Source organism: Telmatherina bonti, assembly GCF_933228915.1.
Source record: "Telmatherina bonti genome assembly, chromosome: 18".
Taxonomy (NCBI): domain Eukaryota; kingdom Metazoa; phylum Chordata; class Actinopteri; order Atheriniformes; family Telmatherinidae; genus Telmatherina; species Telmatherina bonti.
In genome coordinates, this window is record NC_136616.1 from 4,900,405 (window position 1) to 4,924,347 (window position 23,943).

The 23,943-nt window shown below is 48.3% G+C and overlaps 1 protein-coding gene across 1 annotated transcript in view; it reads left to right on the plus strand.

The window, feature by feature from the left end:
- The window catches only part of mllt3 (MLLT3 super elongation complex subunit), a gene marked incomplete at both ends in the record, with an annotated part of 122,915 nt that overhangs the window by 37,425 nt on the left and 61,547 nt on the right, over positions 1 to 23,943 (plus strand). Inside the window, 2 exons of the mRNA XM_079257502.1 lie at positions 2,705 to 2,774; positions 3,105 to 3,237. Coding sequence (XP_079113628.1) covers positions 2,705 to 2,774; positions 3,105 to 3,237 — 203 coding nt within the window. The remainder of the gene's footprint in view (positions 1 to 2,704; positions 2,775 to 3,104; positions 3,238 to 23,943) is intronic.

Below are 23,943 nucleotides of genomic sequence, written 5' to 3' on the forward strand. Positions count from 1 at the left end.
ATAGGAGCAAACCAACACAGACTGCTGGCATTTCTTTCTGGCTTTCCCAACACTTTAGACAAGAATTGACAAACTGACATCTGACTATTTATGGTCTTTAAAGAGAGCTGCTTTGGTGGTTTGGAGTGAAGCCGGACAAAAGCCCTAAAACAGGAGTGGAGGTAGGATTTATGGCTCTCTGAAGAAGCTGTCCCATAAACCAACAGACCAGCTGGGTGTTGTTTGTTGGCAGGAGGCGACAACCTTTTGTCTGGGCTCTTCTCTTTTTCTCTGCTTTCTCCTGGAGGCGGCTTCCCACCTCTTGTCTTCTCGGGAAGCGGAGGTCTGTGGCGGCGGACTCCTGTATGTGTGAAGTCCACTTTGAACCGCTTTGGACCAACGCTGTGACCCCATGGTGGGCGTGAGATCGCGGTCAGAGGTCGCTGTCAACAAGACCATTAATGCTGCGATGAATCTGTGAAAAGTTAGTTCACATGTTGAATGAAAAACCTGAATGTGGTCGTGAACGTTGTGGGTTCTACATCAGCTGGTCGGGTCCAGAGTTCCCTGGGAGATAACCGCGGATAACGTGTCTGGTTTGGCAATCATCCCAACGGGTTCGGCTTGGTAAAACCGGACCTGTGCAGGACTATGCTCAGACAGACTCGGCGGCAGTGTCTCCTTTAAAGGCTGTTGTTTGTTAGATTCATCAGTTTTAATGGTTCAGTGTCAACGTGCTTCCACATTAATAAACACACATTAAAGCATCTTTCTTTACGTCCTGTAAGCAGTGCGGTGACGTGTTTACCGCTGTGCATGCGTCTCTGCAGATCTCAACTTTCCACTGACTATGATGCCGACTGACCTGATGATTATCAATTTTCTTTGGGAAGATATGGTTTAGGCAACCCACACCTCCTGAAACCCCCTGAGGTTTAACAGGTTTAAGCCTGAGTATCTCAGTGAAAGCAGATGCTTCACTTTTCCTGCCCCCTTGTGCCTTTATTTAATGCTCCATCTTTGTTTCTTCAAACTCAAACTCCCCCAGAGGGCCAGCAGGATCTTCAGGTTTTTCTACTGGTGAATGGAAAAGGTTCCATTATTGGAAGTATGGGTTCTGTAGAAACAGTTTGGTCACTTTAACTGAACGAATGTTTGGTTGAAATTCTGCATTAAATTGATAACTAGTATATTTCAGAAAGAAATTTCTATTGGTATCAATGCTACTACTGGCTGGTTCCCAGTGGAGCAGCCATTTTACAAAGACTGAGTGGGTTTGTGGCCGTGGTGACAGGCTGACAGGTACACACCTCCAGTATAATGTGTGTGAGAGAGAGAATAAGAGGCACGCTGACACGCATGTCTGTATATATGCACTATATAACAGCAGTAAATGAGTGATATAAATTATAAACCAGTAAAACCTGGGAATTTATCATTAAATGCATCCCGTTCCTCTGTATCACAGTATATTACAGTACATGGGCAGGTGTGTGCGTGATTCCAGTCTTACACACACAGCTGCTCCCTTGTTAATGTTGCCCGACAACGGGGACATTTTCTAACTGCTATCTCACTCAGACTGACAGAGCTGAGAGATGAATAGGATATAAAAGAAACCCTTGAACAATCGGATGCTGTTGGCAAACAAAAAGTATTATCAAAATAATCCTTCACCCGTGAGCGCCAGAAGACTTTGAGGAACACAGGGAAATCATTTATTTTCCTGTAATATGTACAGAATTTAAACAGCTGTAATTTAAATACATGAGCATCCTGGTTGAAGTGCATTTTCTGTAGAATGGGGAGTCAATGGGAGAAAAAGTAGACTTTCCAACCTTTTGGAGCTCCGTAACTCAGATACTATAAGTTGTAGCAAGTTCGAAGTTGAGATGCTTTGTAGCCAACTTGATTTTCTACATTTTGATATATCGTTTGTGGGTGTACAACAAAAAACTGTGTGTGTGAGAAGTTTATTTGAAAAATTTAAAAGGATTTTTTCAAATAATTTCTACACATTTGAGTTAAGTACAAAAAATGTTGACTTCCATAATGTACCATAAAATGTAATAAATTAATAGTTTTTGTCACTTTTGTTAGCATGAATCTCTTAAACAACTCTAGCTCAGCCAAAACCATCATTATTTGCTTTTCTGTATCATTAAATTCAGAATTAACCACCATCTTAAGTCATTCAGGACAAAAAACTACATTAAACCTGACAGACTGAAGTTTTTTGAGAGGGGTTGATTATCTTGATCAACTTTTGTCCTCATCGAAAACAACAAATAATAATTATTGAGATTTTAACCCTTTAAATGACAGTTTGATTGTATTGTTTCCATAGCAATTTTCGGAAGTGGATATTTTTGTCCGTTATGACTAATAAACCTGATCATATACAGAAATTATCAATCATTTGGCTAATCATTGACATGTCCAAACCAGTTTAAATAAATATCACACAGCTACCCAACCTTTATTACGTAGTAAATAATCTGTTTTGTTAAAATAAAAATAGTTTGATAAAATAATCAAGCTGGATTTAAAGGATTAAGCTCTCCTTTGCATATTGTTCTGGACATAAAAAGGCTGAAATATAACAAATCTGAATGAATCTTGTGGGAGGAAGCTGCATGTTCAGCACCCAGTGAAACCAGTTCAGTAATTATCAGGTTGAAGTGTTTTCTCTTTGATTCTGTCATCTGTTTCTCCTCTTCCTCAGTCTGAGCAGCCCAGTCCGGCCAGTTCCAGCTCCAGTTCAGGCTTTGCTCCCACTCACCACAAGCGACAAGGTAAAGTCATGATCTCAGAAATTATGTCTAATCATCAACAGAGACATGAAGATCCGGACCTGTAAGACCACCATCCTGCTGCTTTATGCTGGAACAGCTCCGTAACAACAGGACGGTGGTCTTCCAGGACCAGAACTCATGCTGGACCAGTCTGCACAAAGAAACTTTCCTGCTCCCCAGCTGGAATACCAAACATGGAATATAAACATCTTAAAACGGCACAAATCGTCTGACTAGCGTGAAGATGGTCTGCTGACACACCCCCATTGATCAGCCCCCCACCTTCCCAGTTTGATCTGCTGGTTATAGATAAATGTCTTTGTGTACCAGTACTCGGCCCGCTGCAGTCGGTGATGCAGGACCTGCGTTCGGATGACAATGATGAAGACCCCGAGGATGAAAATGATGGAGATTCGGATGCAGCAGGACCAGCACACACACATCACACACACCACCAGCGCAGGTCAGAAGGCTGTGTTATTATCAAAGGACGTGGTTGTTTGGTGGTTGTGAGGACATGGTTGTTTGATGGTTGTGAGGACATGGTTGTTTGATGGTTGTGAGGACATGGTTGTTTGGTGGTTGTGAGGACATGGTTGTTTGATGGTTGTGAGGAAGTGGTTGTTTGATGGTTGTGAGGACATGGTTGTTTGGTGGTTGTGAGGACATGGTTGTTTGATGGTTGTGAGGACATGGTTGTTTGGTGGTTGTGAGGACATGGTTGTTTGGTGGTTGTGAGGACATGGTTGTTTGGTGGTTGTGAGGACATGGTTGTTTGATGGTTGTGAGGAAGTGGTTGTGAAGACGTGGTTGTGAGGACATGGTTGTTTGATGGTTGTGAGGACATGGTTGTTTGATGGTTGTGAGGACATGGTTGTTTGGTGGTTGTGAGGACATGGTTGTTTGATGGTTGTGAGGACATGGTTGTTTGATGGTTGAGGACATGGTTGTTTGGTGGTTGTGAGGACATGGTTGTTTGATGGTTGTGAGGACATGGTTGTTTGATGGTTGTGAGGACATGGTTGTTTGGTGGTTGTGAGGACATGGTTGTTTGATGGTTGTGAGGAAGTGGTTGTGAAGACGTGGTTGTGAGGACGTGGTTGTTTGATGGTTGTGAGGACATGGTTGTTTGGTGGTTGTGAGGACATGGTTGTTTGATGGTTGTGAGGACATGGTTGTTTGGTGGTTGTGAGGACATGGTTGTTTGGTGATTGTGAGGACGTGGTTGTTTGGTCGTCGTGACGACGTGGTTGTTTGGTCGTCGTGACGACGTGGTTGTTTGGTGGTCGTGATGACGTGGTTGTGTCTTCCTGCAACACGAAAGGAATTCTGACCTAAGACAGTACAGGCTTTTGTAACAGATGAAGTAATGAAGTCGCTGGATCTCATTGTTGGTTTGGGAAAGATGCAAAAGGGTGGAGAGGTATTAGCGTGTTTTCCTTAGTAGTGTCCTAAGGATGAACAGGAGCCAGTGATGAAGACTCCTAGTGTGGAGGAGGGCCAGCGTATCAATTCATACAGGTCACTATGACGAGTGGAATATGGTGCAGCAGTGGCAAAGCGTATGGGTGAGTGGTAGAGCGCATCCCGGCAGTTTGGCAGAATGTGTGAAGAATGCATTCTGATGATCAAGATACACGATTCTGGCCCTAATTTTGACCTGTAGGTTATGAATGTGAAGCTTGAATGAAAGAGAGATCAAGGTATTTGTAAGAGCTGACAAACTCCAGTTCTGAACCACCAGTACAGGAGATCTTTGGGGGTCTAATGACACTCCTTTGATGACTGAATATCATAGTTTTCTTTGAACTGAGAAGTGAAACTGACCAGGAAGGTGACTGCGACAGTCGAGTTAGGAGCTGCATGAGTAAGTAATGGTGTTGTCAGGATAGAGGTGTTTTCAGGAAGCACAGACGTCCTTGGCTACGTCATTTATGTAAATGGAAAATAAGGCTGGGCCCAAGATGGAACCTTGGGGCACACCAGAGGAGATGTTTAGTGGATCAGACACTAGAGTTTCTGACTTTACTTTCCGTACACAGTTTTTGAGATAACTGGCAAACCAGTTCATGCAACTCTTGGAAAGGCCTCTACCATAGAGCCTATGCAAGAGGATGTCATGGTCTACTGAGTCAAAGGCCTTAGCCAGATCTGAGAAGGCGACAATACAAACTTGTTTGGTGTCAATGGTGGTAATGTCATCAAGGACCTTCAGGGCAGCAGGAAAACAACTGGCCAGTTCGGAAACCAGACTACATATCTGACAGGATCTGATTGAAGTCAAGCAAATCAGTTAGTCGTCTGTGAATTAGTCTCTGAAGCACTTTGGTCAGATAAGACAAGATGGATATAGGTCTGGAACACTTATGGTCAGAACCAGAGCCTCCTTTAAATAGAGGATCAATGCAGATTTCCAGTCCAAAGGAAAAACAGACAAACGGACAGACAAATAAGTATGTGACGGGCCGCAACAATGTGAGCTGCTATCTTTAAAAATACTGAACCCAACCCATCGGAACCAGCATATTTAAGTCCAGCTTCATCAGTTCTTCCAAAACTTCAGAGATGGTAACAGGTTGTAAAGAGACGCTAACACCACTTGGGTGAAACTGGTGTGCATGGTGGGCCAGCATTACAGACTGGAGCAGAAAAGGATCGCGATGATTGTACGAAGTGTTGATTAAGAGGCAAAACCATGGCATTTATTGGTGACAACTATGTCGCTGAATTTCATTGATGTGGGCAGATGTGGGGAAATAAGTTTATTTCCTATTAATTTAACTGTTTTCCAAAAGTTCTTGAGATCGGCACCACTTGATGAGAATGTATTCTGAAAGTCGTTGAGTTGAGCGGATCTGATTGTCTGTGTGGTTTTATCTCTGCCTAAAGGCAAGCCAACTGACAGGAGACTGCCAGGACCTGGCTTTCTGCCATAAAGTATTTTTAAGATGAATCAAGTCAGCCAGATCAGGGGAGAACCAAGGACTATAGCGATTCTTGGTTTGTAATCTTCTCAGTGGGGCATGTTTATCTGTAATAGCTCTAAATGAGTCTCTAAAGTAAGACCAAGCATCGTCCACAGACGGATGAGGTTAATTCTGTCCCACTACACAGCTGTTACGTCATGTAAAAAGGGCTGGTTTCTAACTTCCTCAGAGAACATTTGGTTACAATCATAGGTGGGCCTTTAACAGGAAGGCCAGAGCGAATACGTACAACAGCACAGCGATCACTCAGGTCCTAACTGAAGACTCCAGAATAATATTTAGACAGGGTATTGGTGAGAAGAAGGTCAGTCAGCATGGTGGTTGTGGGAGAGTTCAAATTAAACCTGGTAGGATTGGACATGATTTGGAAGAGACTTAAAGCATCAAACTGTTGGGTAACTAAAGCAGGAGGGTTACGCATATCCCAGTTTAAGTCTCCTAATAGGACGAACTCTGAGGAGAGGTGAGGAGCGTGAAGTTCACCGAGCACTGATAGATCCAGAGGCCGAAGGCGGTCTACGACAAGCAGCACCTGTAAGACAGGAGTTTTTTTTATAAATACAGTTTTAAAACCAGCAATTCAAACTGTTTCGGGACAGTTTTAGATCGGGATAAAAAGCAATGGAGATGTTCTTTACAGAGATATCCACTCCCCACCTTGGTAGCTCGATCTTGGCGGAAGACATTGTAACCTGGTATTAAGATGTCAGAGTCTGAAACACTTTTCTTCAGCCATGATCAAGAGACATCTGGATTAGCAGTGTGTACCCAGGATTTGACCTGATCAAGTTTAGGCAACAAGCTGTGATGTTGATGTGTAAAAAAAACCCCAAGATTTGCCATTGCAAAATCATTGAAAGTCAAATTGGAAACGGGAATATCCCTGCCAATGAAAGGTCCAGGGTTTGGGTGATGTTGCCAGAGATTAACATCATGAGGATGATCAGTGTACACCGGGGAGCAGGGAAAAAATTACAACCAGGTTTAACGTTTACAGGAGGTTCAATGAAAACTGAAGAACTTGGGAAGCTGTTGCAAAGGCATGTAAGAAAGAAATGGGAACCCCATTGTTTAACAATGTGGTGAAACCAAGAGGCATTGGATTGCGGTCTAAGCTACTGCCAGAGCAAATCTTTGACAATACTCATAATCAGAAGAAGGCCTAGTTGTAGTAAAATTTCTAAGAACCAGGACAGACAAAAGAATAAATCAAATGGTTAAAAAAAATACAAAAAAATTCTTTGTGGTTGGTGGCTCCTGGAGATGGTGAAAGCTGGAGGCTTCAGGGCCGCAGCCTGGTAGCTGCTACTGATTCCACGGCCTAGTGGCTAGTCTGGTTGCTGCTACTGTGTCCAGGCCGAGTTAATGGGCTAGGTGGCTACCATGGAGCTTAGTTCTACCTTTGGTGCTCAGGTCTGCTGGTGCTGCTTTGATTGTGAGGACGGTGGTTGTTTGGTGGTTGTGAGGACATGGTTGTTTGGTGTTTGTGAGGACATGGTTGTTTGGTGTTTGTGAGGACATGGTTGTTTGGTGTTTGTGAGGACATGGTTGTTTGATGGTTGTGAGGACATGGTTGTTTGATGGTTGTGAGGACATGGTTGTTTGATGGTTGTGAGGACATGGTTGTTTGGTGGTTGTGAGGACATGGTTGTTTGGTGGTTGTGAGAACATGGTTGTTTGGTGGTTGTGAGGACATGGCTGTTTGGCGGTTGTGAGGACGTGGTTGTTTGGCGGTTGTCAGGACACGGTTGTTCGGTGGGTTGTTTGGTGGTTGTGAGGACGCGGTTGTTTGGCGGTTGTGAGGACGTGGTTGTTTGGCGGTTGTGAGGACGTGGTTGTTTGGTGGTTGTCAGGACGCGGTTGTTCGGTGGGTTGTTTGGTGGTTGTGAGGACGCGGTTGTGTGGCGGTTGTGAGGACGTGGTTGTTTCGCGGTTGTGAGGACGTGGTTGTTTGGCGGTTGTGAGGACGTGGTTTTTTGGCGGTTGTGAGGACGTGGTTGTTTGGTGGTTGTGAGGACGTGGTTTTTTGGTGGTTGTGAGGACGCGGTTGTTTGGTGGTTATGAGGACGTGGTTGTTTGGTGGTTGTGAGGACGCGGTTGTTTGGTGGTTGTGAGGATGCGGTTGTTTGGTGGTTGTGAGGACGTGGTTGTTTGGTGGTTGTGAGGATGCGGTTGTTTGGCGGTTGTTTGGTGGTTGTGAGGATGCGGTTGTTTGGTGGGTTGTTCGGTGGTTGTGAGGATGCGGTTGTTTGGCGGTTGTTTGGTGGTTGTGAGGACACGGTTGTTTGGTGGTTGTGAGGATGCGGTTGTTTGGTGGTTGTGAGGATGCGGTTGTTTGGTGGGTTGTTCAGTGGTTGTGAGGATGCGGTTGTTTGGTGGTTGTGAGGACACGGTTGTTTGGTGGTTGTGAGGATGTGGTTTTTTGGTGGTTGTGAGGACGTGGTTGTTTGGTGGTTGTGAGGATGCGGTTTTTTGGCGGTTGTTTGGTGGTTGTGAGAACACGGTTGTTTGGTGGTTGTGAGGATGCGGTTGTTTGGTGGTTGTGAGAACGTGGTTGTTTGGTGGTTGTGAGGATGCGGTTGTTTGGTGGTTGTGAGGATGCGGTTGTTTGGTGGGTTGTTCGGTGGTTGTGAGGATGCGGTTGTTTGGCGGTTGTTTGGTGGTTGTGAGGACACGGTTGTTTGGTGGTTGTTTGGTGGTTGTGAGGATGCGGTTGTTTGGTGGTTGTGAGGACGCGGTTGTTTGGTGGTTGTGAGGACGCGGTTGTTTGGTGGTTGTGAGGATGCGGTTGTTTGGTGGTTGTGAGGATGCGGTTGTTTGGTGGTTGTGAGGATGCGGTTTTTTGGTGGTTGTGAGGACGTGGTTGTTTGGTGGTTGTGAGGACACGGTTGTTTGGTGGTTGTTTGGTGGTTGTGAGGATGCGGTTGTTTGGCGGTTGTTTGGTGGTTGTGACGACACGGTTGTTTGGTGGTTGTTTGGTGGTTGTGAGGATGCGGTTGTTTGGTGGTTGTGAGGACGCGGTTGTTTGGCGGTTGTGAGGACGTGGTTTTTTGGTGGTTGTGAGGACGTGGTTGTTTGGTGGTTGTGAGGACGTGGTTTTTTGGTGGTTGTGAGGACGTGGTTTTTTGGTGGTTATGAGGACGTGGTTGTTTGGTGGTTGTGAGGACGTGGTTTTTTGGTGGTTGTGAGGACGCGGTTGTTTGGTGGTTATGAGGACGTGGTTGTTTGGTGGTTGTTTGGTGGTTGTGAGGATGCGGTTGTTTGGTGGTTGTGAGGATGCGGTTGTTTGGCGGTTGTTTGGTGGTTGTGACGACACGGTTGTTTGGTGGTTGTTTGGTGGTTGTGAGGATGCGGTTGTTTGGTGGTTGTGAGGACGTGGTTGTTTGGTGGTTATGAGGACGTGGTTGTTTGGTGGTTGTGAGGACGCGGTTGTTTGGTGGTTGTGAGGACGTGGTTGTTTGATGGTTGTGAGGATGCGGTTGTTTGGTGGTTGTGAGGACGTGGTTGTTTGGTGGTTGTGAGGACGTGGTTGTTTGGTGGTTGTGAGGACGTGGTTTTTTGGTGGTTGTGAGGACGTGGTTGTTTGGTGGTTGTGAGGACGTGGTTTTTTGGTGGTTGTGAGGACGTGGTTGTTTGGTGGTTATGAGGACGTGGTTGTTTGGTGGTTGTGAGGACGCGGTTGTTTGGTGGTTGTGAGGACGTGGTTGTTTGATGGTTGTGAGGATGCGGTTGTTTGGTGGTTGTGAGGACGTGGTTGTTTGGTGGTTGTGAGGATGCGGTTGTTTGGCGGTTGTTTGGTGGTTGTGAGGATGCGGTTGTTTGGCGGTTGTTTGGTGGTTGTGAGGACACGGTTGTTTGGTGGTTGTGAGGATGCGGTTGTTTGGTGGTTGTGAGGATGCGGTTGTTTGGTGGGTTGTTCGGTGGTTGTGAGGATGCGGTTGTTTGGTGGTTGTGAGGACACGGTTGTTTGGTGGTTGTTTGGTGGTTGTGAGGATGTGGTTTTTTGGTGGTTATGAGGACGTGGTTGTTTGGTGGGTTGTTCGGTGGTTGTGAGGATGCGGTTGTTTGGTGGTTGTGAGAACGTGGTTGTTTGGTGGTTGTGAGGATGCGGTTGTTTGGTGGTTGTGAGGATGCGGTTGTTTGGTGGGTTGTTCGGTGGTTGTGAGGATGCGGTTGTTTGGCGGTTGTTTGGTGGTTGTGAGGACACGGTTGTTTGGTGGTTGTTTAGTGGTTGTGAGGATGCGGTTGTTTGGTGGTTGTGAGGACGCGGTTGTTTGGTGGTTGTGAGGACGCGGTTGTTTGGTGATTGTGAGGATGCGGTTGTTTGGTGGTTGTGAGGATGCGGTTGTTTGGTGGTTGTGAGGATGCGGTTGTTTGGTGGTTGTGAGGATGCGGTTTTTTGGTGGTTGTGAGGACGTGGTTGTTTGGTGGTTGTGAGGATGCGGTTGTTTGGCGGTTGTTTGGTGGTTGTGACGACACGGTTGTTTGGTGGTTGTTTGGTGGTTGTGAGGATGCGGTTGTTTGGTGGTTGTGAGGACGCGGTTGTTTGGTGGTTGTGAGGACGTGGTTGTTTGGTGGTTGTGAGGATGCGGTTGTTTGGTGGGTTGTTCGGTGGTTGTGAGGACACGGTTGTTTGGTGGTTGTGAGGACACGGTTGTTTGGTGGTTGTGAGGACGCGGTTGTTTGGTGGTTGTGAGGACGCGGTTGTTTGGTGGTTGTGAGGACGCGGTTGTTTGGTCGTTGTGAGGACGCGGATGTTTGGTGGTTTTGAGGATGCGGTTGTTTGGTGGTTGTGAGGATGCGGTTGTTTGGTGGTTGTGAGGATGCGGTTGTTTGGTGGTTGTGAGGATGCGGTTGTTTGGCGATTGTTTGGTGGTTGTGAGGACACGGTTGTTTGGTGGTTGTTTGGTGGTTGTGAGGATGTGGTTTTTTGGTGGTTGTGAGGACGTGGTTGTTTGGTGGTTGTGAGGATGCGGTTGTTTGGTGGTTGTGAGGACACAGTTGTTTGGTGGTTGTGAGAACGTGGTTGTTTGGTGGTTGTGAGGATGCGGTTGTTTGGTGGTTGTGAGGATGCGGTTGTTTGGTGGTTGTGAGGACGTGGTTGTTTAGTGGTTGTGAGGATGTGGTTGTTTGGTGGTTGTGAGGATGCTGTTGTTTGGTGGTTATGAGGACGTGGTTGTTTGGTGGTTGTGAGGACGTGGTTTTTTGGTGGTTGTGAGGACGCGGTTGTTTGGTGGTTATGAGGACGTGGTTGTTTGGTGGTTGTTTGGTGGTTGTGAGGATGCGGTTGTTTGGTGGTTGTGAGGATGCGGTTGTTTGGCGGTTGTTTGGTGGTTGTGACGACACGGTTGTTTGGTGGTTGTTTGGTGGTTGTGAGGATGCGGTTGTTTGGTGGTTGTGAGGACGTGGTTGTTTGGTGGTTATGAGGACGTGGTTGTTTGGTGGTTGTGAGGACGCGGTTGTTTGGTGGTTGTGAGGACGTGGTTGTTTGATGGTTGTGAGGATGCGGTTGTTTGGTGGTTGTGAGGACGTGGTTGTTTGGTGGTTGTGAGGACGTGGTTGTTTGGTGGTTGTGAGGACGTGGTTTTTTGGTGGTTGTGAGGACGTGGTTGTTTGGTGGTTGTGAGGACGTGGTTTTTTGGTGGTTGTGAGGACGTGGTTGTTTGGTGGTTATGAGGACGTGGTTGTTTGGTGGTTGTGAGGACGCGGTTGTTTGGTGGTTGTGAGGACGTGGTTGTTTGATGGTTGTGAGGATGCGGTTGTTTGGTGGTTGTGAGGACGTGGTTGTTTGGTGGTTGTGAGGATGCGGTTGTTTGGCGGTTGTTTGGTGCTTGTGAGGATGCGGTTGTTTGGCGGTTGTTTGGTGGTTGTGAGGACACGGTTGTTTGGTGGTTGTGAGGATGCGGTTGTTTGGTGGTTGTGAGGATGCGGTTGTTTGGTGGTTGTGAGGATGCGGTTGTTTGGTGGGTTGTTCGGTGGTTGTGAGGATGCGGTTGTTTGGTGGTTGTGAGGACACGGTTGTTTGGTGGTTGTTTGGTGGTTGTGAGGATGTGGTTTTTTGGTGGTTATGAGGACGTGGTTGTTTGGTGGGTTGTTCGGTGGTTGTGAGGATGCGGTTGTTTGGTGGTTGTGAGAACGTGGTTGTTTGGTGGTTGTGAGGATGCGGTTGTTTGGTGGTTGTGAGGATGCGGTTGTTTGGTGGGTTGTTCGGTGGTTGTGAGGATGCGGTTGTTTGGCGGTTGTTTGGTGGTTGTGAGGACACGGTTGTTTGGTGGTTGTTTAGTGGTTGTGAGGATGCGGTTGTTTGGTGGTTGTGAGGACGCGGTTGTTTGGTGGTTGTGAGGACGCGGTTGTTTGGTGGTTGTGAGGATGCGGTTGTTTGGTGGTTGTGAGGATGCGGTTGTTTGGTGGTTGTGAGGATGCGGTTGTTTGGTGGTTGTGAGGATGCGGTTTTTTGGTGGTTGTGAGGACGTGGTTGTTTGGTGGTTGTGAGGATGCGGTTGTTTGGCGGTTGTTTGGTGGTTGTGACGACACGGTTGTTTGGTGGTTGTTTGGTGGTTGTGAGGATGCGGTTGTTTGGTGGTTGTGAGGACGCGGTTGTTTGGTGGTTGTGAGGACGTGGTTGTTTGGTGGTTGTGAGGATGCGGTTGTTTGGTGGGTTGTTCGGTGGTTGTGAGGACACGGTTGTTTGGTGGTTGTGAGGACACGGTTGTTTGGTGGTTGTGAGGACGCGGTTGTTTGGTGGTTGTGAGGACGCGGTTGTTTGGTGGTTGTGAGGACGCGGTTGTTTGGTCGTTGTGAGGACGCGGATGTTTGGTGGTTTTGAGGATGCGGTTGTTTGGTGGTTGTGAGGATGCGGTTGTTTGGTGGTTGTGAGGATGCGGTTGTTTGGTGGTTGTGAGGATGCGGTTGTTTGGCGATTGTTTGGTGGTTGTGAGGACACGGTTGTTTGGTGGTTGTTTGGTGGTTGTGAGGATGTGGTTTTTTGGTGGTTGTGAGGATGCGGTTGTTTGGTGGTTGTGAGGACGTGGTTGTTTGGTGGTTGTTTGGTGGTTGTGAGGACGTGGTTGTTTGGTGGTTGTGAGGATGCGGTTGTTTGGTGGTTGTGAGGACACAGTTGTTTGGTGGTTGTGAGAACGTGGTTGTTTGGTGGTTGTTTGGTGGTTGTGAGGACGTGGTTGTTTGGTGGTTGTGAGGATGCGGTTGTTTGGTGGTTGTGAGGACACAGTTGTTTGGTGGTTGTAGTAAGTAAGTAAGTAAGTAAGTAAAGTTTATTTATAAAGCGCTTTTCACAGATAAAAATCACAAAGTGCTGTACATAAAAATGGGTACAATAACACAATCAGCAAAAATTAAAATCATCCAAGAATCAACCAAAAGCTCTTCTAAACAGCAGAGTCTTTAGCTGCATTTTAAAAGAGTCCACAGAGTCAAGCACACGAAGGGACAGAGGCAGCTCATTCCAGAGTCTGGGAGCAACAGACTGGAAAGACAGGTCACCACGAGTTTTAAAACGAGATTTTGGAACCTTCAGGAGGTTCTGGCCAGAAGACCGAAGAGAGCGTCCAGAAGAGTATGGACATAGTAAGTCGGTGATATACTGAGGGGCCTGGCCATGTAACGCCTGAAAGGTCAATACTAAAATTTTAAAATCTATGCGAAATTTAACAGGAAGCCAATGAAGACGTGTCAAAACAGGGGTGATGTGGGCTGTTCTGGCTGCACCTGTCAAAAGTCTGGCAGCAGAGTTCTGCACAATTTGAAGCTTATTTAGAGTCGTCTTATTTATGTAAGTGAAAACAGAGTTACAGTAATCAATGCGACTCGAGATGAAAGCATGGATGATCATTTCAAGATCTGATTTTGACAACAACCTCCTTACTTTAGAGATGTTTCTTAGATGATAGAAACTGTTTTTGGTCAGTTGTCGGGTGTGACTCTCCAAAGACATGGCCTGATCAAACACAACCCCAAGGTTTCTGAGACTGGTTTTCACAGACGGTCCCAGAGCACCAAGATAGTTTTTGATCATAGGTATCTTTTTATCAGGGGCAATGATCAGAGTTTCTGTTTTGTTAGAATTTATCTGAAGGTAATTTGAGGAGAGCCAGTTTTTAATGCAGGACACACATTCTAACAACATAGATAAAAAATAAAACTCTGAATCATTGAAGGAACAGTACAACTGAATATCATCAGCGTAAAAGTGATAAGATACATTTTCAAAACCACAAATAAGTCGGCCAAGAGGCAATAAGTACAAAAGAAACAAAACAGGTCCCAGGACAGAACCTTGGGCCACTCCACACAACAGTTTAGACACATGAGACATTATATTGTTTACCGCAACATTAAAGGTTCTACCTTTTATGTATGAGGAGAACCACTGAAGAACAGTCCCAGAAAAACCCATCTCTGATTTAAGTCGATCAATCAATAAGTCATGGTCTACTGTGTCAAAGGCAGACATTAAATCTAGTAAAACCAAAACTGTGTAGCGACCAGAGTCAGCGGCCATCATCACATCATTTGAAACTCTCAATAAGGCAGTTTCAGTAGAGTGCTTTTTGCGGAAACCTGACTGAAATTTGTCGTAAAAATCATTTTCTTCCAAAAATGTAGTTAGCTGTTCAGCCACTACTTTCTCTAAGATCTTAGAAAGGAAAGGAAGTTTTGATATGGGCCTATAATTTCTTGGTTCCGCAGGATCTAGATTTGTTTTTTTAAGGATGGGATTTACCACTGCATGTTTGAAGTAGTTGGGGACTGAGCCAGATTCCAATGAAAGATTGATCAATTTAACAACCCAAGGACCAACTACATCAAAAACCTTCACAAACAAAGATGTCGGTAGAATGTCTGCCAGACTTGAGGAAGGTTTCATCTTGTCCACTAAAGCCTTCACATTCTGCAGGCTGACAGGAGTGAACGAGGACCATATCCGAACACTATTTGGTTGTGAGAACGTGGTTGTTTGGTGGTTGTGAGGATGCGGTTGTTTGGCGGTTGTTTGGTGGTTGTGAGGACACGGTTGTTTGGTGGTTGTGAGGATGCGGTTGTTTGGTGGTTGTGAGGACGTGGTTGTTTAGTGGTTGTGAGGATGTGGTTGTTTGGTGGTTGTGAGGATGCTGTTGTTTGGTGGTTGTGAGGATGCGGTTTTTTGGTGGTTGTGAGGACGTGGTTGTTTGGTGGTTGTGAGGACACGGTTGTTTGGTGGCTGTGAGGATGCGGTTGTTTGGCGGTTGTTTGGTGGTTGTGACGACACGGTTGTTTGGTGGTTGTTTGGTGGTTGTGAGGATGCGGTTGTTTGGTGGTTGTGAGGACGCGGTTGTTTGGTGGTTGTGAGGACGCGGTTGTTTGGTGGTTGTGAGGACGTGGTTGTTTGGTGGTTGTGAGGATGCCGTTGTTTGGTGGTTGTGAGGACGTGGTTTTTTGGTGGTTGTGAGGACGTGGTTGTTTGGTGGTTGTGAGGACGTGGTTTTTTGGTGGTTGTGAGGACGTGGTTGTTTGGTGGTTGTGAGGACGTGGTTTTTTGGTGGTTGTGAGGACGTGGTTGTTTGGTGGTTATGAGGACGTGGTTGTTTGGTGGTTGTGAGGACGCGGTTGTTTGGTGGTTGTGAGGACGTGGTTGTTTGATGGTTGTGAGGATGCGGTTGTTTGGTGGTTGTGAGGACGTGGTTGTTTGGTGGTTGTGAGGATGCGGTTGTTTGGCGGTTGTTTGGTGCTTGTGAGGATGCGGTTGTTTGGCGGTTGTTTGGTGGTTGTGAGGACACGGTTGTTTGGTGGTTGTGAGGATGCGGTTGTTTGGTGGTTGTGAGGATGCGGTTGTTTGGTGGGTTGTTCGGTGGTTGTGAGGATGCGGTTGTTTGGTGGTTGTGAGGACACGGTTGTTTGGTGGTTGTTTGGTGGTTGTGAGGATGTGGTTTTTTGGTGGTTATGAGGACGTGGTTGTTTGGTGGGTTGTTCGGTGGTTGTGAGGATGCGGTTGTTTGGTGGTTGTGAGAACGTGGTTGTTTGGTGGTTGTGAGGATGCGGTTGTTTGGTGGTTGTGAGGATGCGGTTGTTTGGTGGGTTGTTCGGTGGTTGTGAGGATGCGGTTGTTTGGCGGTTGTTTGGTGGTTGTGAGGACACGGTTGTTTGGTGGTTGTTTAGTGGTTGTGAGGATGCGGTTGTTTGGTGGTTGTGAGGACGCGGTTGTTTGGTGGTTGTGAGGACGCGGTTGTTTGGTGGTTGTGAGGTTGCGGTTGTTTGGTGGTTGTGAGGATGCGGTTGTTTGGTGGTTGTGAGGACGTGGGTGTTTGGTGGTTGTGAGGACGCGGTTTTTTGGTGGGTTGTTCGGTGGTTGTGAGGATGCGGTTGTTTGGTGGTTGTGAGGACACGGTTGTTCGGTGGGTTGTTTGGTGGTTGTGAGGACGCAGTTGTTTGGCGGTTGTGAGGACGTGGTTGTTTGGCGGTTGTGAGGACGTGGTTGTTTTGTGGTTGTCAGGACGCGGTTGTTCGGTGGGTTGTTTGGTGGTTGTGAGGACGCGGTTGTGTGGCGGTTGTGAGGACGTGGTTGTTTGGCGGTTGTGAGGACGTGGTTTTTTGGTGGTTGTGAGGACGTGGTGGTTTGGCGGTTGTGAGGACGCGGTTGTTTGGTCGTTGTGAGGACGCGGATGTTTGGTGGTTTTGAGGATGCGGTTGTTTGGTGGTTGTGAGGATGCGGTTGTTTGGTGGTTGTGAGGATGCGGTTGTTTGGTGGTTGTGAGGATGCGGTTGTTTGGCGATTGTTTGGTGGTTGTGAGGACACGGTTGTTTGGTGGTTGTTTGGTGGTTGTGAGGATGTGGTTTTTTGGTGGTTGTGAGGATGCGGTTGTTTGGTGGTTGTGAGGACGTGGTTGTTTGGTGGTTGTTTGGTGGTTGTGAGGACGTGGTTGTTTGGTGGTTGTGAGGATGCGGTTGTTTGGTGGTTGTGAGGACACAGTTGTTTGGTGGTTGTGAGAACGTGGTTGTTTGGTGGTTGTTTGGTGGTTGTGAGGACGTGGTTGTTTGGTGGTTGTGAGGATGCGGTTGTTTGGTGGTTGTGAGGACACAGTTGTTTGGTGGTTGTGAGAACGTGGTTGTTTGGTGGTTGTGAGGATGCGGTTGTTTGGCGGTTGTTTGGTGGTTGTGAGGACACGGTTGTTTGGTGGTTGTGAGGATGCGGTTGTTTGGTGGTTGTGAGGACGTGGTTGTTTAGTGGTTGTGAGGATGTGGTTGTTTGGTGGTTGTGAGGATGCTGTTGTTTGGTGGTTGTGAGGATGCGGTTTTTTGGTGGTTGTGAGGACGTGGTTGTTTGGTGGTTGTGAGGACACGGTTGTTTGGTGGCTGTGAGGATGCGGTTGTTTGGCGGTTGTTTGGTGGTTGTGACGACACGGTTGTTTGGTGGTTGTTTGGTGGTTGTGAGGATGCGGTTGTTTGGTGGTTGTGAGGACGCGGTTGTTTGGTGGTTGTGAGGACGCGGTTGTTTGGTGGTTGTGAGGACGTGGTTGTTTGGTGGTTGTGAGGATGCCGTTGTTTGGTGGTTGTGAGGACGTGGTTTTTTGGTGGTTGTGAGGACGTGGTTGTTTGGTGGTTGTGAGGACGTGGTTTTTTGGTGGTTGTGAGGACGTGGTTGTTTGGTGGTTGTGAGGACGTGGTTTTTTGGTGGTTGTGAGGACGTGGTTGTTTGGTGGTTATGAGGACGTGGTTGTTTGGTGGTTGTGAGGACGCGGTTGTTTGGTGGTTGTGAGGACGTGGTTGTTTGATGGTTGTGAGGATGCGGTTGTTTGGTGGTTGTGAGGACGTGGTTGTTTGGTGGTTGTGAGGATGCGGTTGTTTGGCGGTTGTTTGGTGCTTGTGAGGATGCGGTTGTTTGGCGGTTGTTTGGTGGTTGTGAGGACACGGTTGTTTGGTGGTTGTGAGGATGCGGTTGTTTGGTGGTTGTGAGGATGCGGTTGTTTGGTGGGTTGTTCGGTGGTTGTGAGGATGCGGTTGTTTGGTGGTTGTGAGGACACGGTTGTTTGGTGGTTGTTTGGTGGTTGTGAGGATGTGGTTTTTTGGTGGTTATGAGGACGTGGTTGTTTGGTGGGTTGTTCGGTGGTTGTGAGGATGCGGTTGTTTGGTGGTTGTGAGAACGTGGTTGTTTGGTGGTTGTGAGGATGCGGTTGTTTGGTGGTTGTGAGGATGCGGTTGTTTGGTGGGTTGTTCGGTGGTTGTGAGGATGCGGTTGTTTGGCGGTTGTTTGGTGGTTGTGAGGACACGGTTGTTTGGTGGTTGTTTAGTGGTTGTGAGGATGCGGTTGTTTGGTGGTTGTGAGGACGCGGTTGTTTGGTGGTTGTGAGGACGCGGTTGTTTGGTGGTTGTGAGGTTGCGGTTGTTTGGTGGTTGTGAGGATGCGGTTGTTTGGTGGTTGTGAGGACGTGGGTGTTTGGTGGTTGTGAGGACGCGGTTTTTTGGTGGGTTGTTCGGTGGTTGTGAGGATGCGGTTGTTTGGTGGTTGTGAGGACACGGTTGTTCGGTGGGTTGTTTGGTGGTTGTGAGGACGCAGTTGTTTGGCGGTTGTGAGGACGTGGTTGTTTGGCGGTTGTGAGGACGTGGTTGTTTTGTGGTTGTCAGGACGCGGTTGTTCGGTGGGTTGTTTGGTGGTTGTGAGGACGCGGTTGTGTGGCGGTTGTGAGGACGTGGTTGTTTGGCGGTTGTGAGGACGTGGTTTTTTGGTGGTTGTGAGGACGTGGTGGTTTGGCGGTTGTGAGGACGCGGTTGTTTGGTCGTTGTGAGGACGCGGATGTTTGGTGGTTTTGAGGATGCGGTTGTTTGGTGGTTGTGAGGATGCGGTTGTTTGGTGGTTGTGAGGATGCGGTTGTTTGGTGGTTGTGAGGATGCGGTTGTTTGGCGATTGTTTGGTGGTTGTGAGGACACGGTTGTTTGGTGGTTGTTTGGTGGTTGTGAGGATGTGGTTTTTTGGTGGTTGTGAGGATGCGGTTGTTTGGTGGTTGTGAGGACGTGGTTGTTTGGTGGTTGTTTGGTGGTTGTGAGGACGTGGTTGTTTGGTGGTTGTGAGGATGCGGTTGTTTGGTGGTTGTGAGGACACAGTTGTTTGGTGGTTGTGAGAACGTGGTTGTTTGGTGGTTGTTTGGTGGTTGTGAGGACGTGGTTGTTTGGTGGTTGTGAGGATGCGGTTGTTTGGTGGTTGTGAGGACACAGTTGTTTGGTGGTTGTGAGAACGTGGTTGTTTGGTGGTTGTGAGGATGCGGTTGTTTGGCGGTTGTTTGGTGGTTGTGAGGACACGGTTGTTTGGTGGTTGTGAGGATGCGGTTGTTTGGTGGTTGTGAGGACGTGGTTGTTTAGTGGTTGTGAGGATGTGGTTGTTTGGTGGTTGTGAGGATGCTGTTGTTTGGTGGTTGTGAGGATGCGGTTTTTTGGTGGTTGTGAGGACGTGGTTGTTTGGTGGTTGTGAGGACACGGTTGTTTGGTGGCTGTGAGGATGCGGTTGTTTGGCGGTTGTTTGGTGGTTGTGACGACACGGTTGTTTGGTGGTTGTTTGGTGGTTGTGAGGATGCGGTTGTTTGGTGGTTGTGAGGACGCGGTTGTTTGGTGGTTGTGAGGACGCGGTTGTTTGGTGGTTGTGAGGACGTGGTTGTTTGGTGGTTGTGAGGATGCCGTTGTTTGGTGGTTGTGAGGACGTGGTTTTTTGGTGGTTGTGAGGACGTGGTTGTTTGGTGGTTGTGAGGACGTGGTTTTTTGGTGGTTGTGAGGACGTGGTTGTTTGGTGGTTGTGAGGACGTGGTTTTTTGGTGGTTGTGAGGACGTGGTTGTTTGGTGGTTATGAGGACGTGGTTGTTTGGTGGTTGTGAGGACGCGGTTGTTTGGTGGTTGTGAGGACGTGGTTGTTTGATGGTTGTGAGGATGCGGTTGTTTGGTGGTTGTGAGGACGTGGTTGTTTGGTGGTTGTGAGGATGCGGTTGTTTGGCGGTTGTTTGGTGCTTGTGAGGATGCGGTTGTTTGGCGGTTGTTTGGTGGTTGTGAGGACACGGTTGTTTGGTGGTTGTGAGGATGCGGTTGTTTGGTGGTTGTGAGGATGCGGTTGTTTGGTGGGTTGTTCGGTGGTTGTGAGGATGCGGTTGTTTGGTGGTTGTGAGGACACGGTTGTTTGGTGGTTGTTTGGTGGTTGTGAGGATGTGGTTTTTTGGTGGTTATGAGGACGTGGTTGTTTGGTGGGTTGTTCGGTGGTTGTGAGGATGCGGTTGTTTGGTGGTTGTGAGAACGTGGTTGTTTGGTGGTTGTGAGGATGCGGTTGTTTGGTGGTTGTGAGGATGCGGTTGTTTGGTGGGTTGTTCGGTGGTTGTGAGGATGCGGTTGTTTGGCGGTTGTTTGGTGGTTGTGAGGACACGGTTGTTTGGTGGTTGTTTAGTGGTTGTGAGGATGCGGTTGTTTGGTGGTTGTGAGGACGCGGTTGTTTGGTGGTTGTGAGGACGCGGTTGTTTGGTGGTTGTGAGGTTGCGGTTGTTTGGTGGTTGTGAGGATGCGGTTGTTTGGTGGTTGTGAGGACGTGGGTGTTTGGTGGTTGTGAGGACGCGGTTTTTTGGTGGGTTGTTCGGTGGTTGTGAGGATGCGGTTGTTTGGTGGTTGTGAGGACACGGTTGTTCGGTGGGTTGTTTGGTGGTTGTGAGGACGCAGTTGTTTGGCGGTTGTGAGGACGTGGTTGTTTGGCGGTTGTGAGGACGTGGTTGTTTTGTGGTTGTCAGGACGCGGTTGTTCGGTGGGTTGTTTGGTGGTTGTGAGGACGCGGTTGTGTGGCGGTTGTGAGGACGTGGTTGTTTGGCGGTTGTGAGGACGTGGTTTTTTGGTGGTTGTGAGGACGTGGTGGTTTGGCGGTTGTGAGGACGTGGTTTTTTGGTGGTTGTGAGGACGTGGTTTTTTGGTGGTTGTGAGGACGTGGTTGTTTGGTGGTTGTGAGGACGCGGTTGTTTGGTGGGTTGTTCGGTGGTTGTGAGGATGCGGTTGTTTGGTGGTTGTGAGGACACGGTTGTTTGGTGGTTGTTTGGTGGTTGTGAGGATGCGGTTGTTTGGTGGTTGTGAGGACGCGGTTGTTTGGTGGTTGTGAGGACGCGGTTGTTTGGTGGTTGTGAGGACGTGGTTGTTTGGTGGTTGTGAGGATGCGGTTGTTTGGCGGTTGTGAGGACGTGGTTGTTTGGCGGTTGTGAGGACGTGGTTTTTTGGCGGTTGTCAGGACACGGTTGTTCGGTGGGTTGTTTGGTGGTTGTGAGGACGCGGTTGTTTGGCGGTGGTGAGGACGTGGTTGTTTGGCGGTTGTGAGGACGTGGTTGTTTGGTGGTTGTCAGGACGCGGTTGTTCGGTGGGTTGTTTGGTGGTTGTGAGGACGCGGTTGTGTGGCGGTTGTGAGGACGTGGTTGTTTCGCGGTTGTGAGGACGTGGTTGTTTGGCGGTTGTGAGGACGTGGTTTTTTGGTGGTTGTGAGGACGTGGTTTTTTGGTGGTTGTGAGGACGTGGTTGTTTGGTGGTTGTGAGGACGCGGTTGTTTGGTGGTTATGAGGACGTGGTTGTTTGGTGGTTGTGAGGATGCGGTTGTTTGGTGGTTGTGAGGACGTGGTTGTTTGGTGGTTGTGAGGATGCGGTTGTTTGGCGGTTGTTTGGTGGTTGTGACGACACGGTTGTTTGGTGGTTGTTTGGTGGTTGTGAGGATGCGGTTGTTTGGTGGTTGTGAGGACGCGGTTGTTTGGTGGTTGTGAGGACGTGGTTGTTTGGTGGTTGTGAGGATGCGGTTGTTTGGTGGGTTGTTCGGTGGTTGTGAGGACACGGTTGTTTGGTGGTTGTGAGGACACGGTTGTTTGGTGGTTGTGAGGACGCGGTTGTTTGGTGGTTGTGAGGACGCGGTTGTTTGGTGGTTGTGAGGACGCGGTTGTTTGGTCGTTGTGAGGACGCGGATGTTTGGTGGTTTTGAGGATGCGGATGTTTGGTGGTTTTGAGGATGCGGTTGTTTGGTGGTTGTGAGGATGCGGTTGTTTGGTGGTTGTGAGGATGCGGTTGTTTGGTGGTTGTGAGGATGCGGTTGTTTGGCGATTGTTTGGTGGTTGTGAGGACACGGTTGTTTGGTGGTTGTTTGGTGGTTGTGAGGATGTGGTTTTTTGGTGGTTGTGAGAATGCGGTTGTTTGGCGGTTGTTTGGTGGTTGTGAGGACGTGGTTGTTTGGTGGTTGTTTGGTGGTTGTGAGGACGTGGTTGTTTGGTGGTTGTGAGGATGCGGTTGTTTGGTGGTTGTGAGGACACAGTTGTTTGGTGGTTGTGAGAACGTGGTTGTTTGGTGGTTGTTTGGTGGTTGTGAGGACGTGGTTGTTTGGTGGTTGTGAGGATGCGGTTGTTTGGTGGTTGTGAGGACACAGTTGTTTGGTGGTTGTGAGAACGTGGTTGTTTGGTGGTTGTGAGGATGCGGTTGTTTGGCGGTTGTTTGGTGGTTGTGAGGACACGGTTGTTTGGTGGTTGTGAGGATGCGGTTGTTTGGTGGTTGTGAGGACGTGGTTGTTTAGTGGTTGTGAGGATGTGGTTGTTTGGTGGTTGTGAGGATGCTGTTGTTTGGTGGTTGTGAGGATGCGGTTTTTTGGTGGTTGTGAGGACGTGGTTGTTTGGTGGTTGTGAGGACACGGTTGTTTGGTGGCTGTGAGGATGCGGTTGTTTGGCGGTTGTTTGGTGGTTGTGACGACACGGTTGTTTGGTGGTTGTTTGGTGGTTGTGAGGATGCGGTTGTTTGGTGGTTGTGAGGACGCGGTTGTTTGGTGGTTGTGAGGACGCGGTTGTTTGGTGGTTGTGAGGACGTGGTTGTTTGGTGGTTGTGAGGATGCCGTTGTTTGGTGGTTGTGAGGACGTGGTTTTTTGGTGGTTGTGAGGACGTGGTTGTTTGGTGGTTGTGAGGACGTGGTTTTTTGGTGGTTGTGAGGACGTGGTTGTTTGGTGGTTGTGAGGACGTGGTTTTTTGGTGGTTGTGAGGACGTGGTTGTTTGGTGGTTATGAGGACGTGGTTGTTTGGTGGTTGTGAGGACGCGGTTGTTTGGTGGTTGTGAGGACGTGGTTGTTTGATGGTTGTGAGGATGCGGTTGTTTGGTGGTTGTGAGGACGTGGTTGTTTGGTGGTTGTGAGGATGCGGTTGTTTGGCGGTTGTTTGGTGCTTGTGAGGATGCGGTTGTTTGGCGGTTGTTTGGTGGTTGTGAGGACACGGTTGTTTGGTGGTTGTGAGGATGCGGTTGTTTGGTGGTTGTGAGGATGCGGTTGTTTGGTGGGTTGTTCGGTGGTTGTGAGGATGCGGTTGTTTGGTGGTTGTGAGGACACGGTTGTTTGGTGGTTGTTTGGTGGTTGTGAGGATGTGGTTTTTTGGTGGTTATGAGGACGTGGTTGTTTGGTGGGTTGTTCGGTGGTTGTGAGGATGCGGTTGTTTGGTGGTTGTGAGAACGTGGTTGTTTGGTGGTTGTGAGGATTCGGTTGTTTGGTGGTTGTGAGGATGCGGTTGTTTGGTGGGTTGTTCGGTGGTTGTGAGGATGCGGTTGTTTGGCGGTTGTTTGGTGGTTGTGAGGACACGGTTGTTTGGTGGTTGTTTAGTGGTTGTGAGGATGCGGTTGTTTGGTGGTTGTGAGGACGCGGTTGTTTGGTGGTTGTGAGGACGCGGTTGTTTGGTGGTTGTGAGGTTGCGGTTGTTTGGTGGTTGTGAGGATGCGGTTGTTTGGTGGTTGTGAGGACGTGGTTGTTTGGTGGTTGTGAGGACGCGGTTTTTTGGTGGGTTGTTCGGTGGTTGTGAGGATGCGGTTGTTTGGTGGTTGTGAGGACACGGTTGTTCGGTGGGTTGTTTGGTGGTTGTGAGGACGCAGTTGTTTGGCGGTTGTGAGGACGTGGTTGTTTGGCGGTTGTGAGGACGTGGTTGTTTTGTGGTTGTCAGGACGCGGTTGTTCGGTGGGTTGTTTGGTGGTTGTGAGGACGCGGTTGTGTGGCGGTTGTGAGGACGTGGTTGTTTGGCGGTTGTGAGGACGTGGTTTTTTGGTGGTTGTGAGGACGTGGTTGTTTGGCGGTTGTGAGGACGTGGTTTTTTGGTGGTTGTGAGGACGTGGTTTTTTGGTGGTTGTGAGGACGTGGTTGTTTGGTGGTTGTGAGGACGCGGTTGTTTGGTGGGTTGTTCGGTGG